The sequence below is a fragment of the Carassius carassius genome, chromosome 2 (genome assembly GCF_963082965.1).
Source record: "Carassius carassius chromosome 2, fCarCar2.1, whole genome shotgun sequence".
In the NCBI taxonomy this organism is placed as follows: Eukaryota; Metazoa; Chordata; class Actinopteri; order Cypriniformes; family Cyprinidae; genus Carassius; species Carassius carassius.
Genome location: NC_081756.1, coordinates 26,389,723 through 26,406,212, shown reverse-complemented (window position 1 = coordinate 26,406,212; position 16,490 = coordinate 26,389,723). Strand labels below are relative to the sequence as shown.

The window sequence follows — 16,490 nt, the reverse complement described above, 5'->3', positions numbered from 1 at the left end:
TGGAAGTGTGAGGATGTCTTTTAGAGGATGAGTCTGTGTATGTGTGAGAGAGTGAAAGGTCTGTTAGTCTGTGTGTGAGAGTGTGTAGAAGTGAAGAGGTGGATCCGTCTGCTGACACAGGAATGAAATTCAGAAAGAAAGTAAAGGAATTAGGTTGTGGAGAATGTTGTGGAAAGCTATTTCTTTTTATTTAAGTGAAATAAAAAAAAAAAACCTTCCTAAAAATGTTCTCCTTCAAAATGCATCTAACAAATGAAACTATGAAACTAACAAATGGGAATGCAGAGGGTTATTAAAGTCTGTTTTTAAAAGCTTCTACCTGCATACAATATTGCGTGATCGCATCTGTCCAAATAAATGAAGAAAGGCGTTTGGAAATTGTTTGTGACCTTAGTCCAGTGAAAGTCTTCTGCATGTCGTGGTGCTGGATTTGTTTTTGGCGTGCTTATCAGTTTCATAACTTACAAAACAATATGATGTTGTGCGAACCCGGTCTCAGAGGAACGGAGTAGATTTTATTGATCTCTCTTTTTCGCTCTCTCTATCACTCATTTCCTCCTTTCTTTTCACTCTCCTCTTGTTGTCACGCGCTGAAAACTTTCGCTTTGCTCTCTCTTCTTCCTTCCCTTTGCTCTGAATAAGAGGGTGCAGGAAAAGAGGGCAGCGGCAATTGAAGGAGTTTTGGAGACAGATGCTCTTGCATCTCTCCTCGCCTGTCTCTTCTTCCCGGAGAGCCTGTCTCTGCATGCGTTTCTGCTGTTGCCCATAATGCCTCAGGAAAGGCAGTTAGAAAGTGGAGTGACTCTCCAACATTTCTCCACTGAAAGGGAGCGGGCCACTGCTGTGCTTCATACTGTGTACTCGTTTAAATGCTGTCATTAGATATAATGGAAAACCGTTCCTCCTCCAGAAAATTCCCCCTCCAACTGCACAAGCCCTGCTGTGACTCGTCGTATCTCAGATTCACAATACACGTTAGTTAGTTTATATGTGTTAAAACAGCGGTCCTCTTGTAATATATATATATATAAATATATTTGAAATCTTACATAATCACTTTTAGGGATGCTGCATGTTGTCATTATTCCACTTGTCATGCTGTTCCAAATGTGATGGTGGAAGATAAATGAGATCTGTCTCATTTTCCTTCCAGCGACACAACACTGGCTTTGTGTGTGCTGGAAAATAGCGGCTCAGCGATTTTAGCACCACATTGTTTTGTAGCTTGTAAGACAAGCTTTATATAGCCTGAACAATAACACGTTCCTTTATGAAGTGGTTTTTGTGACAGTTATGGTTTGCGCTCCAATGTGGCTCTTTACCATTTTCCATTACAGAGGTTAAACAGATTAAACTTCAGCTCGTCTTTTGGCTATATTTTTATATTTATTCCATATATTTTGTATTTTATTGCATGCAAATTCTTTCACTAGAAATGAAAACATCTTTCTTTAGCAGCCAATGTGTGTGAATTTTCCTCCCCTCAATCTCACTTCATGACACATAATCTAAAGTTGCTCCTCAATTATTTAATTCTGACGGCCCTTTCAAATATTAATGCCTTAATGGAGGTGCCAACTGGGTGATGTAAAAAGAAAAACAACAAATAATATGCAGAAGATGTCATATGCTGGGATGCTGGGAAAGTGAGATTGCATAGCAACAGAGAGGACTGCATGCTGTTAGTGGAGGAAACGAGAGGATGAAATGAATCGGAGCGCTAATCGAGGTTTATTTTTGTACATTACTGCAACATGTATAATCAAATAAATTTGATTAATTGTCCGAGAGTCACATTACTCTCTGTCACTCCCTGTTATGTTCTCCACCGCTTCTGATTAAACAGTTAAATTGGACATTTGTGTCTGAAAGGATGGTTGTTTGTTTCTGCTGATTCTGTGCAGATTGTCCACAAGGATAGAGGCACGTAACACAACATGCATGTTCAACAGCTAACCAAGCGTTTCTTTCCTGTGGTTTCCAGAGATTTCCTACCCACCCATGACTGCTTCATCATTGCTGCTTTTTCAGGGAGTTAAACTAAATTAACTCTTGAAAACTGGCAGTGGATATTTAATTTGATGTTTAATTTGATTTAATTTAGCAAATATAGTCAAGTCCACAAATATATATAGTAACAGGGTATGTACAACTTCTGATCATTTGATTTCCTGTCATCTGTACTCCCTGTCACGTAATGCGAAATAAGAGGTTATCTGATGTACCACTGCAAATTAGTCACAATAACATTTATAAATATACATCTTGTATAGAACAAAACAACACTGCACATCTCGAGGTGCTGGCTCCTGAAAGGATTCAGTGTGAACAGTGGAAACGTCTTCGTCATTTTTGTGTCATATGAGTAATGCATTATTTTGTGTCATATGAGTAATGCATTATTTTGTGTCATATGAGTGACATGAGTGAATGCATTATTCAAAACTGTAAGGGGTCTACTTCTATTTGTGTACACCCATAATAACAACAAAAAACTGTGCTTTTGTTAGTAAAGAAAACAAACGGTGTGCTTTCTGCGATCTCTGCCCTCATCATCTCCATAAACAAAGCAGAATTTGTGAAATGTTTGGAATAATTCACACAGAGGAGTAAACCTTGGATTTACCACAGAAGAAGAATGCAATGTGATGTGCTTTTTGATTCAGCAGAGGTTATCATTTCTGACAAATAAATCATTCATTCTTACTTACATTAGTTAAAATATTATTTTTACATGAACTCATACACATTTTATTGTTTGCCTTTCGCCAACCTAGCAAACTAGCTTATGTGGAAGACTGGATGAATGATCCAGAAGAAAAAAAAAATCTTTTTTATATAAAAAATTAATGAAAAAAAAACAACAAAATGAAACATTTGTCATTTCTCTTTATTTCTTTTTTTAAGCAGAAAATCAAATGACCAGAAGGTACATGGATAGTTATTTCATGGTCAAACCTCTGAAAATCAAGCTGAATATTCTGTTTTTGAAAATGCTTTGAACAAATCTCTTGAATGTCTTTCAAAGATTTAATGCTACAAACCTTAGCAACTAGATGTAAACGAAACTTAGTTTCTATTTGAACTGGTAAAGCAGCACATCATTCAGACTGGAGCTGTCTGCTTTAGACTCTAAAGCCCCTTTCACACTGAGATTCTGGATAATACACGGGTAATGTGTCCCGGCAATTGTTCATGGATCATTAGATTTTGCCCCTTTCACACTGCCAGTGATTTCCCGGAACCTGTGCGTGCGTTCACACACAACCCGTAAAGGGCCCGTAAAGACACATGACATCAGGATGTGACGTGTAATGTACAAGTCAAAAACTGCACGTTAACTTTCACTTAAACTGTCGAACGATCTCAGCTTCAGCACAGATAGTGAGGAACTACCTGATCTCTGCTTCATTACAGTTTACACATATTTTTTTGTCACAAACCGTTGTTCTGCCTTCAAAACACCCGGTAAAAGAATTGCATGATAACGTGTGTCATCACTACGACACACCCTTTACGGCATTAGTTCTGGCTTTTGTTCACATAGAGCTCATTCTGGTACTGGACCTGGCAATGTTACTAGGTCCCCAACCCGGGATCGGTCCCAGAATCTATCCCAGGACGAGTTTGTGTTCACACAGAAGGCAATCCTGCAATGTTCCGGCAATTTTATGGGTCCAACGTGCAGTGTGAAAGGGGCTCATCTAAATCAGATGGAGATCACCAAGTGCCACATAAGGCCATCTTACTTGTTAACTTTTCTACAGGAAAGCAATTTAAATTGGTCAAATTGGTTGAAACTGGCCTTGAGAAAATAGCATCTGTTTGATTTAAAAAAAAAAAAAATTCAATAGGTCTAGCACTGCCATTATTTATATATAAAGGCGATAAGAGAAAGGCGTTTGTAGAAATAATACCATTTATTTTGTTATTCCTTATATTGCTTTTAAAATCCTTTCACTTCTTTTTAGCTGACACACCTATTAAGTTCACCCACTGCTGATTGTTGAGTTAGTAAGATTCATTTTTTGTGTCTCACTAAAACTATTTATTATATTAAATTGATGAATGCTAGCGGTTAAAAGGAAATGTAAAATACTGAAAATAAAAATCCATTCTGTCTACATTCAGAGTAAGAATTATCCAACGCTAGATTTGCTGTAGTTTTTGCTTGTTTTAACTTCAAACCATATTGTAAAAATTGTGATTTGAAAATGGCATTTTGGAAGATGGCCTTTTTTCAGAGTCATGCTAACATTTCACTTGACAAACTGCTGAACATGTTAGAAGCTCTATCCTTTGTAGCAGGCACTTAGAATGAAAGGCGCTATTTTTACACATCAGCAGAAATTCTCTAAAGTGAACTCACCGTCTGTCTAAAGGTGCTGGTATATGACAATGTACGTTGAGGTGTGTGTGTGCGCGCACATGTGAGGCCCCAGACCTGAGTGTAATCAGCCGACTGTACCAGTGGCACTGCTCTACGTCTGATTAATGAAACTGTTTATTCCGCTCCTCATCAGCCACTGGCAGTGAGCTCTCCACTCCCACAGGGAACACCACTTCACCAAGAAAGAGAGGGATAAGAGTTGGAATGAGTGAGACCTGGAGGAGTGAGATAGGGAGAAGAAAATGTTTTTTCAATAGGACGAGGAAAAGGACAAAATGAGAGCCAGAGGACAAAGGTTTACACCCAAAGCACAAGCTCTTGAGTTCAGTATCTGCTCTTTATTTCTCCTCAAAGGTCAGCACTAGCACAGATGCCCTAATCGCTTCAAACATCTGTCGTGGCCCACCTCATAACACTGACTTTGACTTTGACTTTTCATAACCCCCACACCACCCACCTGCAAGACTTTCCTTCTTCTTCAGAACTTAAAATAATATATTTTAAAGAATGTGTGTAACCAACTGCTGACTTCCATTTGAATGAACAAAAAAACCCATTGTGGCATTTCTCAATGTTCTTTTGTTTTCAGTCATGCTGGTTTTGATGCTGTGAGGGCAAGTAAATGAGAACAGATGTTTCATTTTGGTGGTGAACAATTCTGCTCCTCTGTAGCAATTAATTTGATTTCTCTATGGTCCACTTACAATATTTATCAGGTTCAAGTTTTATTTTAGTTTTTCATGACCATTTCCATCCGTTCTGTGACCTGTAAAGGCTGTTCTTTCTACAGTATCTTGAAGACATACACTCTTAAAAACAAAGGTGCTTCAAAAGGTTCTTCAAGCGATTCCATAAACATTTTTGGTTCCACAAAGAACCATGCAGTCAAAGGAATCATCTCTTTTTTACCTTTTTGTAATCTGAAGAACCTTTTGTTAAACAGAAAGGTTCTTCAGATTTTAATGGTTCCCTATGGAACCATTTAGACAAAAAGCATCTTGAAGCACATTTATTTTTAAGAGTGTACATGCAAATAACTGTTCTGTTATGATTGAAAGTCCCTTTTAAGGAAAGCCAGTTCACTCTGCAGTCTTATTTGCAGTGCCTTCGTGCAGCTGTTTCGGACATGCAAGATTCAGCTGTCCTTTCAGTTTCAAATATCAGATTAAAGTAGTTAATCACTAATGCCAAATCGCATTTAAATAACTTATTTCAAATCAGCAACAAAATGTGACATGAGCTGTCCCATAAATGTTGTTTTTAAAGAGTTCTTCAAGTTGGTAAAGCCAACACATGTGAGCAGTACCAAGCATGCATCTCAGAACACTGATCAACAGCGGCAGTGATGCGATAATTTTAATTTTACCAGTTGTTTCTCTCATTCATAGTATTATGAATAAATCATCTTGGTATGTATAGTCTTTGACTGACTAACCAGTATACTTATATACTGTATAATCAGACATTTACATAATGTTGTGGATTTTTGAGTGGGTGGTTTTCTTCATGGATTACAACTATTTATTGATGGTTTTTCCCATGTGAAAAATTAATTGGAAATTACTTTCGGGAACTAGGACATCTTAAAAGTGATGTGCCATGTAGCTGTGGCCACACTGAAATATCATTGGATCAAAAATTAATGAAACATCAAATATGTGCTTATATGCTGTGACCGTATTGCTTCCCAAATATTTAGATTTCAGTGCAGACAGACTTGTTTTAGAGTATATTTACATACAACGTTACGTGTGTTTGTTTTAAAAGAGTAAAGAAAATGTTCTCCATGATACAACTGTCTCTTCTATGGAATTACATTTGTTTCAATAATAATGAACGAAACTTTATAAAACTGAACGTAACTTTTTCAGAAACTATCAAAAATATGCCATTACAAAAGAAGAAAAACACAATGAAAATCTGCTTCATTCAAAAATATGCTTCATTCTTTGTTAATGTTTTTAAAAGATTCGTTTTCGCTAATCGTGGATTCTGAATTCATTGCCTCAGATTTCGCTTACGTTTTGCAGTTTTTCGTTTGGTGTTTTGACACAAACCTCTCATGGGGGCGGGCTTAACAGTGATCTACTCTGATTGGATAGCGAGCTTTTGATGGACAGGTGCTCTCTGACCGGGAAGTACAGACGTCACTCAGTTGCACGCATTGGAAAGCTCTCGCGGTGATTAAATCTGGTCTCTACCGCAAAAATTATTTTTCACAGACAAAGTGAAAGACATTTATTTTAAGCTCATACACAGGTTCTTTTCTTCACAGGTAAGTTTGTTGTGGGTTATTGAAGGACAAGAGCTCATCTTTACAGACTGAGACCATCGAAGGTCAAATATTATTTACGTATTTAGTAATACAAATCACAATCACGAGAGCTTTCCAATATGCGTGCCACTTAGTGCCGTCTGTACTTCATGGTCAGAGAGCACCTGTCCATCAAAAGATCACTTTCCAATCAGAGTTTATCACTGTTAAGCCCGCCCCCACGAGACGTTTGTGTCAAAACACCAAATGAAAAACTGCGAAACATAAGCGAAATCTGTGGCAATGAATTCAGAATCCAAGATTAGCGAAAAGCAAATCTTTGAAAAACATTAACAAAGAATGAAGCATTTGAAGAGCCTGTTAAATTTCATTTTTTAGAGTTCATTTTTTTTTTAATTTTCATTGTGTTTTTCTTCTTTTGAAATGGCATATTTTTGATAGTTTCTGAAAAAGTTATGTTCAGTTTTATAAAGTTTTGTTCATTATTATTGAAACAAATGTAATTCCATACTCTTCTTCTTGCATTTTCTCACTCTCACACAACTGAAGCAATGACTTCTGCATTTGAAAGTAGTGCAAGTCTTACAAAAAATAACACAATGCTGTTACATGCCTCTTGCTTTATCTCCATAACAACGTCCAGGCCTCGAAAATGAAGCCATCATCACACAAAAGAAAGAAAAACATGGACAGCAAGAGAAAATTAGAACACTGGTCTGTGCCAATCAGTGTAATAATTCCGTATTAGACTTGTGCGGGTATTTGGTAATGCGATATATTGCTGTGATTAATATGCACGATATTGTTATCGTGGGCACTTCTAAATACCGTGAATAAATATACATTACAAATTATTCAGAATTTGGAAGGCATTTTAAGAATATTATTCCCATCAGCTGCTTAAAATGCACAACATCGCTGTATGCTGCTTGAAAGGGCACATGTGCTCTGATGTGAACAAGCACGCATGAGAAGCACATGGAGGAACACGTGAGAGACTCGCTGAATGAAAGCACATTCACTCTCTGACAGCAGATGGCGCTAAATGCAGCCCTTACCCTGGAAACATAAAAATAATCTTAAATAACCATTCAGATTTGTTTTTTCCCTATGGTGTTTATTACAGTGCCAACTACTGAAATATTTAGACTTAATAGGCTATTTATCTTCAAACATTCATTTTTTTTTTTTATCTGGACTACAAATGCCCTAGATATTGTTTGAAAGTGTTTTGATCTTTTATTGTTCATTCACACTTTACATTATGGCTTCATTAGTTAACATAAACTGCCAATGAAAAAATTATTCTGAACATTCATTAATCTTAGGTAACACATTGTTAAAATTGAAAGTTGCAACTGTGTTATTTAATGAGCTAACATGAACTAAGACTTGTATTTTTTAACAAATATTAATAACATCTATAGCAAATGTAGCTATTGCTAATTTTTTAGCTGTGCATTTATTGAATGAGCACTATGCGATGTCCGAACTGATTACACTATATTTTATGTATTGACTGTATTTTATGTAAAATCATTTTCTATTTTTAAACTGTCTTAAATTCATTTTAAGTCGATTTTTAAATCATTTTAATTTTCAAGTTCCTAAATTGCTTGTTTTATTTTTGTGATTTATTTTTCTTCATTACTTTTTTTTTTTACTTTCTTTTTGAATTACCATTGTGTACGAAATAATGCTATATAAATAATCTTGCTTTGCCTTGCCTTGAATGTTAATGCATCAACTAAGGTTAACTAATGAGGTCTTACTGTAAAGTGATACCTATTGGTTTTTATAGTTCTTTTGCACTTTAATGTGTAAAACATTTAACTTTTATATATTTTTCTGTATTGCTTTATTGTTTTAAATGTTTAGTTAATTTTGTTATAAGAAAAAAGTTATTTAACCTGTTACATTGTATTATGACCACTTTTTCAAAACAAAATTTCAATACCGTATACCGTGATAAAAGCATTATCAATTAACCGCAACAGGAAAATTTGATACCGGCATATCCCTACTCCGTATCAGACTCTGTCAGGAGAATCATGCTTGATAATACCTGTGGTGTGTTCAGTTATTGAGAGAAGGACACACAACAGATGAAATCACGAGTCGTAATGGTGATGTAGGGAACACCATCGATATATTGAGCATCTGAAATTGTCATCATTTCAAAGTCTAATTGGAGGTGACGGACGGTTTATATTGAGCTAAGGTTCAGTTTCACAGCTGGGCTTCTGTTTAATATGTTAATATACTAATCATATGGATTATCGTTTCACATGTATTTGATTCGACTCCTTGGTTCAACTGTGCTTTTGTCAGTATGCTTCCATCAAAGGTTTGTTGCGATAATCAGATTGCTGCTTGCTTCCTCACTTCCACGTTTGTTTGTTTATACCATATGTAGAGGAACAAGCCAAAACTGATCGCTACACTAATCGATAGCTCAAACAGGGAGCAAGACCCAACGGAACACGAGATATCAGATTGTCACAGGTTTGCCATAGCTTCCTCTACCCCAGATTCGACAATGACAAGGCTTGTAAATACTGGTATTCTACCACCCCCTATACAACTTGAGAACAGATTTCAAGCATAAATGAATGCGGGTGAGGAACCCCCAAATGTGATTCAACATGGATCGGATCAGCCAGCAGCTAACACCGCTACAAACAGGCGCCCAAGGACGAGCAGACAGTGGCATTCAGCTCAGAGCGCAGCCGAGCCAAGGACTCTGATAGTGAGTGACTCTGTTATCAGAAACATTAGTAGCAGGACTACAACAACATGCTGCCTTCCTCAAGCAACGGTCTCTGATGTGAACAAGGAACTTAAGAACATTCTGATGAAGCACAAGAATGCAAATCGAATCATTATCCATGTGGGAAAGAATGATATTCGGAAAGAGCAGTCAGAACTCCTAAAGAAGGACTTCAGTGAACTCTTTGAAACACTTCGAAGACTCAAAGTTCAGTCGTTCATCAGTGGACCACTCCCAGCAAGGGGAACAAATATGTTATTATTATGCATCAAACTAAGATTGATGTAAAGACACAAAACACTGCCATCAAGTTAGCACTTTTAAATATTCGCTCACTAAAAAATAAATCATTTCTAATCAATGACTTTATAACCACAAACAATCTGAATTTTATGTTTCTAAATGAAACATGGCTAGAAGACAGCTGCAGTGCAACAATCCTAAGTGAAACAGCCCCTCCTAACTTCACTTACATGAGTGTCTGCAGGACTGTTAGGAGAGGTGGGGGTGTAGCTGCTCTATTTAAAGATGTCTATCAATGCAAGCAAGTGTCATTTGGTCAGGACTTGTCTTTTGTATATCTAGGGATTGTGCTGAAAGGTGCTCCACGCATTCTGTTTATTATCATTTACAGGCCTCCAAAATACTCTCCAGCCTTTGTTGAAGAGGTCACAGAAATGTTATCAATGATTTCCTCAGAGTTTGACTGTTTTGCAATTGCAGGGGATTTTAATATTCACATAGATAATGCAGAAAACAAAACTACAAAATAAATGATAACGGTTCTAAACACTTTTGACTTGACTCAGCATGTGCATGGACCCACACACAAAGGTGGACACACTCTAGACTTAATCATCAGTAGGGTCTAAACATTTCATCCATTGTTACTAATGACGTAGCACTATCTGATCACTTCTGTATTTTCTTTGATATTTTGATCTCTGCTACCACTGAATCTACATCTGTGTCTGTCAGAAGGAGATGCATAAACGAGAACACAAGTGTACTATTTATGGAGGCTATATCTTTAACACCAAGCATTTCTGCAGACTATGTTGATATTCTCCTTGATTCCTTCAACTCAAAAGTTAAGAATGTTATTGATGATATTGCTCCAATAATAGTCAGTAAGAAAACAAACAGACAGAAATCAGTTTGGAGAAGATCAACAGCAGTTCAGACTATGAAAAGACAATGTGCAGAAAAGCCGAGCGGATGTGGCGGAAGACGAAACTCGAAATTCACTATAGCATCTATAAAGACAGCCTTCATGCTTTTAATGTGAAACTAGCCACAGATAGACAGAATTTCTTCTCAAACCTTATAAACAGTAACTTAAACAACACTCGTACTCTTTTTGCCACTGTTGAGAGACTGACAAACCCCCCAAGTCAGATTCCCAGTGAAATGCTCTCAGACAGCAAATGCAATGAGTTTCTGAGAAGATCATCAATATCAGGAAGGCGATTAGCACATCCTCAAGTAATGCAGAGGTCAGACAGATTCGGCCACAATATCAAAAAGATACTATGTCTATTTTTGAAAAAATTGATAGCAAAAAAGACGTAGTGCAGCACCTAAAATCATCAACCTGCTGTCTTGACACACTTCCCACATCTTTTTTCAAAAGTGTGGTTAACTCCTTAGAAGCAGATCTTTTAGAAGTGGTGAATGCCTCACTTCTTTCTGGGACGTTTCCAAACTCCCTAAAAACTGCAGTTGTTAAGCCCCTCCTGAAAAAGAGCAATCTTGATAACACCATTTTGAGCAAATTTAGACCAATATCTACATTTACATTTATTCATTTAGCTGACGCTTTTATCCAAAGCGACTTACAATTGCTATATATATCAGAGGTCTCACGCCTCTGGAGCAACTAGGGGTTAAGTGTCTTGCTCAGGGACACATTGGTGTCTCACAGTGGATTCGAACCCGGGTCTCTCACACCAAAGGCATGCGTCTTATCCACTGCGCCAACACCACCCCACACCCCATCTAATCTTCCTTTTATAGGCAAAATTATAGAAAAGGTAGTTTTTAATCAGATGAACAAATACTTAAACTCAAATAGATACCTGGACAATTTTCAATCTGATTTTCGACCGCATCACAGCTCAGAGACAGCACTCATTAAGATAATACAGGATATCCACTTAAATTGTGACTCTGGCAAAATATCGTTGCTGGTATTGCTAGATCTCAGTGCTGCTTTTGACACTGTCGATCATAACATACTACTAGAGAGACTGGAAAACTGGGTCGGGCTTTCTGGGATGGTACTCAAATGGTTCAGGTCATACTTAGAAGGGAGAGGCTATTATGTGAGTCTAGGAGAGCATAAGTCTAAGTGGACGTCCATGACATGTGGAGTCCCACAAGGCTCAATTCTTGCACCGCTCTTGTTTAGCCTGTATATGCTTCCACTAAGTCAAATAATGAGAAAGAACCTAATTGCCTATCACAGCTATGCTGATGATACCTAGATTTACATAGCCTTATCTCCAAATGACTACAGCCCCATTGACTCCCTCTGCCAATGCATTGATGAAATTAATAGTTGGATGTGCCAGAACTTTCTTCAGTTAAACAAGGAAACAACTGAAATCATTGCATTTAGAAACAAAGATGAAGTTCTAAAGGTGAATGCATACCTTGACTCTAGGGGTCAAACAACTAAGAATCAAGTCAGGAATCTTGGTGTGATTCTGGAGACTGGAGACCTTAGTTTCAGTAGTCATGTCAAAGCAGTAACTAAATCAGCATACTATCATTTAAAAAACATAGCAAGAATTAGATGTTTTGTTTCCAGCCAAGACTTGGAGAAACTAGTTCATGCCTTTATCACCAGCAGGGTGGACTATTGTAATGGGCTCCTCACCGGCCTTCCCAAAAAGACCATTAGACAGCTGCAGCTCATCCAGAACGCTGCTGCCAGGATTCTGACTAGAACCAGAAAATCTGAGCATATCACCCCAGTCCTCAGGTCCTTACACTGGCTTCCAGTTACATTTAGGAGTGATTTTAAAGTACTTTTACTCGTATATAAGTCACTAAATGACCTAGGACCGAAATATATTTCAGATATATCACTGAATATAAACCTAACAGAGCACTCAGATCACTAGGATCGAGTCAGTTAGAAATACCAAGGGTTCACACAAAACAAGGGGAGTCCGCCTTTAGTTACTATGCTGCCCGCAGTTGGAATCATCTTCCAGAAGAGATCAGATGTGCTAAAACACTAGTCACATTTAAATCTAGACTTAAAACTCATCTGTTTAGCTGTGCATTTATTGAATGAGCGCTGTGCAATGTCCGAACTGATTGCACTATATTTTCACAGTTTTTTTTATTTTATTATTATTATTATTTTTTTTTTATTATGTAAAATCATTTTCTAACTTTTTTTAAATTCCTTTTAAATGTTTTAATCATTTTAAAAGTTTTACAATTGCTTGTTTTATTTTTGTTGTTATTTTTCTTCTTGATTATTTTACTTTCTTTTATGTAAAGCACTTTGAATTACCATTGTGTACGAAATGTGCTATATAAATAAACTTGCCTTGCCTTGCCTAAAATGGATACAGTTACAAGAAACCAACATTTAAAAAAAATCTACCTATTAGATTGTTTTATTAAAGTCTACACCTACCCCAACCCTAAACCTACCCTTACAGTAATGCAGATACATTAAATATTATTGTTCAGCATGAGAAAAAGGATGCAATATTGATGTGCGCATGCGCAGTAAACCCTGGTAGAAAAATCTGACGGGTTGGATAAAATGTCAGGACACCGCCAAAGTCTCTTACTGTGCAATACCGTGTTGCAGGATGAACGAGGAGCAGCTGCTGCCAGCACGATGGCATTGGTCCATTTCTCTTTCTGTAACAGGGATCTATACTTCTGTAATGAATGTTACTTTCTGTAACAGGGATCTATACCTTTTGATGATGGCTCTCACACTTACTAGCTTACTTAAATCAGAATCGCACTGGCAAAGCAAGGAGGTCTGGTCATTTTGTGAAATAACTAATGATAACTCTGTCTCTTTATCTCTTTTTCTTTTCTCACAGATTTGTTCCTCACCACCGTGGATGGATATGAGACCTGGATCAATAAGGTAGATTAGAGTATTGCTTCCTGCACTTTAATCTTTAACACTAGAGTATTAACATTGAGGAGGCAATTCCCACTGCTTGCAGTCATTTATTTGCATAAGCTGTCAGTGTTGTATTAGCAAAGATCCACTAAAGAATTCTATGAATCAGGAAACACTGCAAAACAAATGAGCAGTTTGCATGGCAAATGCACATGTTGTGGGTCGGACCAAGTGCCCTTATGGAGGATGCAGCACTTGGACTTTCTCGATCTGTCACACTTTGCTGAGACAGTGTCACTCCATCACAGCATTCCTGACACCTGAATCAGCTCTTTAAAACACTGAAAGTGTGCTCGACTATACAGCATGCACCTAGTGTACCATCATGTGATTATTATCTGAAATGATCAATAGAAAATTAACACAAGGATTCCTTTTTACATTTTTTTCTGTGTTGGTAGTATGACATTAAAACGAAGCGCTTTTGTGAACTACACGTTTACAATAATTGAAGTTATTGTTATTATTTTTAAATACACACAGCGGTATTTCAACACATTTAGTGCTTAGTTGAACTGGATGGTGGGTTGGTTGATTTAAACGACACTGATTTTGCATTGAAATGCATTTTAATTCTTATTATCAGTGTTTAAAACCATTGTGCTGATTAATATTTTTGTGCAAATTGTGATATTTTTTTCAGGATTCTTTGATGATAACATCAAGTGAACATCACTTTTTTATTATTATTTTAAATGTATGCTTTTATAACAATTTAAAATATCTTTACTGTCATACTGTCAATTTTAAAACGTCCTTGTTGAATAAAAGTATTCCAATTCTTAAAAAAAAAAAAAAAAAAACTACTTCCCCAAACTTTTGAACAGTAGTGTATATAATAAAGTAGTGAGCTATGTACCATCACATATGCTTGGTCCTGCTGCTGCTAACTTCTAGGTCACAGCTCCATTATACAGTAAGAGTAGGTTTTAATGTGAGAGCCCGAAGAACACAAAGCCAGAGGTCAAACTAGAGTTAGAAAACAGAGTAATAGAAAGATGGATGGAAAGACTTAGGGTGGAGAAAAACTAGAAAAATCTGAGGTGAAAAAGTGAAGGAAGTTGAGAGAGAATTTCATAAAAAGTATCTCTGAGCAGGTGGGAAACTAGAAAAATAGCAGATGATAAATAGTGGAACATAGCAAGTGAGCAAGAGAGAAAGAGGATTACAATGTGCTGCAATGACCCAAGCTGACTTTAAAAGGTCAGTGCTGCATCTCCTTGAAGCACCGCAGCTTTTCCAGAAGCATTTCCACTGCCCTCTATTCTGTTCCAGCGTCGCATGAGTCTGTGGCGCTCCGCTGCTGATGGTGCTTCAGAGTTCTAGAGGGAGGGAGTCGGGTTAGATCACTTCTCCTCCAGCAGGGCGCCTCATCATTTCATTCTGAGAGCAAGACGCTGGTGACAGAAGTGCAGGGATGGATAAAATGACATGCTGTGGGTGGATGATTAAAGATGGGGAGTGATGGGCAATTACTAATACACATCTGAGGCAGCAGCCATTTTAGTTCATATTCCTTGAAAGAGGATTAAGGAATCCCAATAAAAAACACAGCCGATTGGTGACTAGTCTTTGATTACTGACTCTTATACACATAAACCAACAAACACCACCCCTCAGAATCATACCTGTGTGCGCGCGCACACACACACACCTTACAGAGAAATGTCTTCCAGTAAAACCGCGATAATCATGCCCCTATTTACTGTGAGGTTTTTGAGTTAACAGTCTTTGGTCACAGGCCAATGCCCTGTGCTTCCTGTAGCACCCTCGTTTTAATTACTTTCCTCTCACTCTCCTTAAACACTTATTCCCAGCTCTGATTATACACACACGCGCACACAGCAGTTCCAGTGTTTGTTTAAATTGAAAAGCTTCAGCTGTAGACTGCATGCAAAGTCATTACTGTAATACGAGACGCCATCAGTCATTTTAGCAGCTAGACGGAGCCGCCCGACCAAACAAACAAGCCATAAAAAATTAGCCCTCTGATTCTTTAGCTCAGTGCATTATTTGTTTTTCCCTCAGCTCAGGTTACAGAGTTAGCCCACCGTTTGATGAAAACACCATGACTATGTAATTATGGCTGCCCTTGTAACATTAATGCATCCTTACACATTGTGCTTGCTCACATGTAAATCCCTTATGATCCCAGCCATGGCTGCCGCACCAAAACTCAATCAGTGCACTGTGGCACTTAAACACACAATGTGTCAGTCGCACAGGAGCCACAAAGTCAACCCACAGCCTGTATTTACAATCCAAAGCCACAATCAGACCATCTTTATGTGCCCTCTTATATATGTATATGTGTGTGTGTGTGTATGTATATACTACCAGAGGGCTTCAGACCGCTGTGGATGAATATGGAGTAGATGGTTACATTGTGTACTCCTGTCAGCATTCATGATAGCTGAAGTTCTTCTTTTAGCCCAGCATACATCTCAGCTTCCCTGTAGCTCAAATATTGAAGCATAGTGCTGGCAAACAACAAGGTCATGGGTTTGATTTCCAGGGAAATCAAGTACAGAAAAATGTGTACATTCAATGCCATGTACAGTACAGTATGCTGCTTTCAATAAAATGTTATATTATGTAAAATGTAAAATTTCTAAAATGTAATAATCGTGTTAATATTCATGTGATCATTTTGAGAAATCTCTTTCCTTTTTTATGTGTGCTTCTTTATGACTGACATTGTCCTCAACAAATATCACTATATAGTATTACACAATTAATTGTCTTTAAAACAAGATCACATTTAATTTTTTTTATTATATATATATATATAGATATATATATTGATTTTTTTTTTTTTTTTTTTGTAATTTTAGTTAATTAACCATAATCGTCTGCAATATTGGCCAGCTGGTTATTTATGCCTTTTTTT

At 37.3% G+C, this 16,490-nt stretch overlaps 1 protein-coding gene across 3 annotated transcripts in view; it reads left to right on the top strand.

The window, feature by feature from the left end:
• The window catches only part of LOC132107703 (T-cell immunomodulatory protein-like), a 203,699-nt gene that overhangs the window by 49,213 nt on the left and 137,996 nt on the right, over nt 1–16,490 (top strand). For all 3 annotated transcript variants that reach the window (XM_059513876.1, XM_059513868.1, XM_059513860.1), the window contains one exon: nt 13,515–13,561. In XM_059513876.1, coding sequence (XP_059369859.1) covers nt 13,515–13,561 — 47 coding nt within the window. The remainder of the gene's footprint in view (nt 1–13,514; nt 13,562–16,490) is intronic.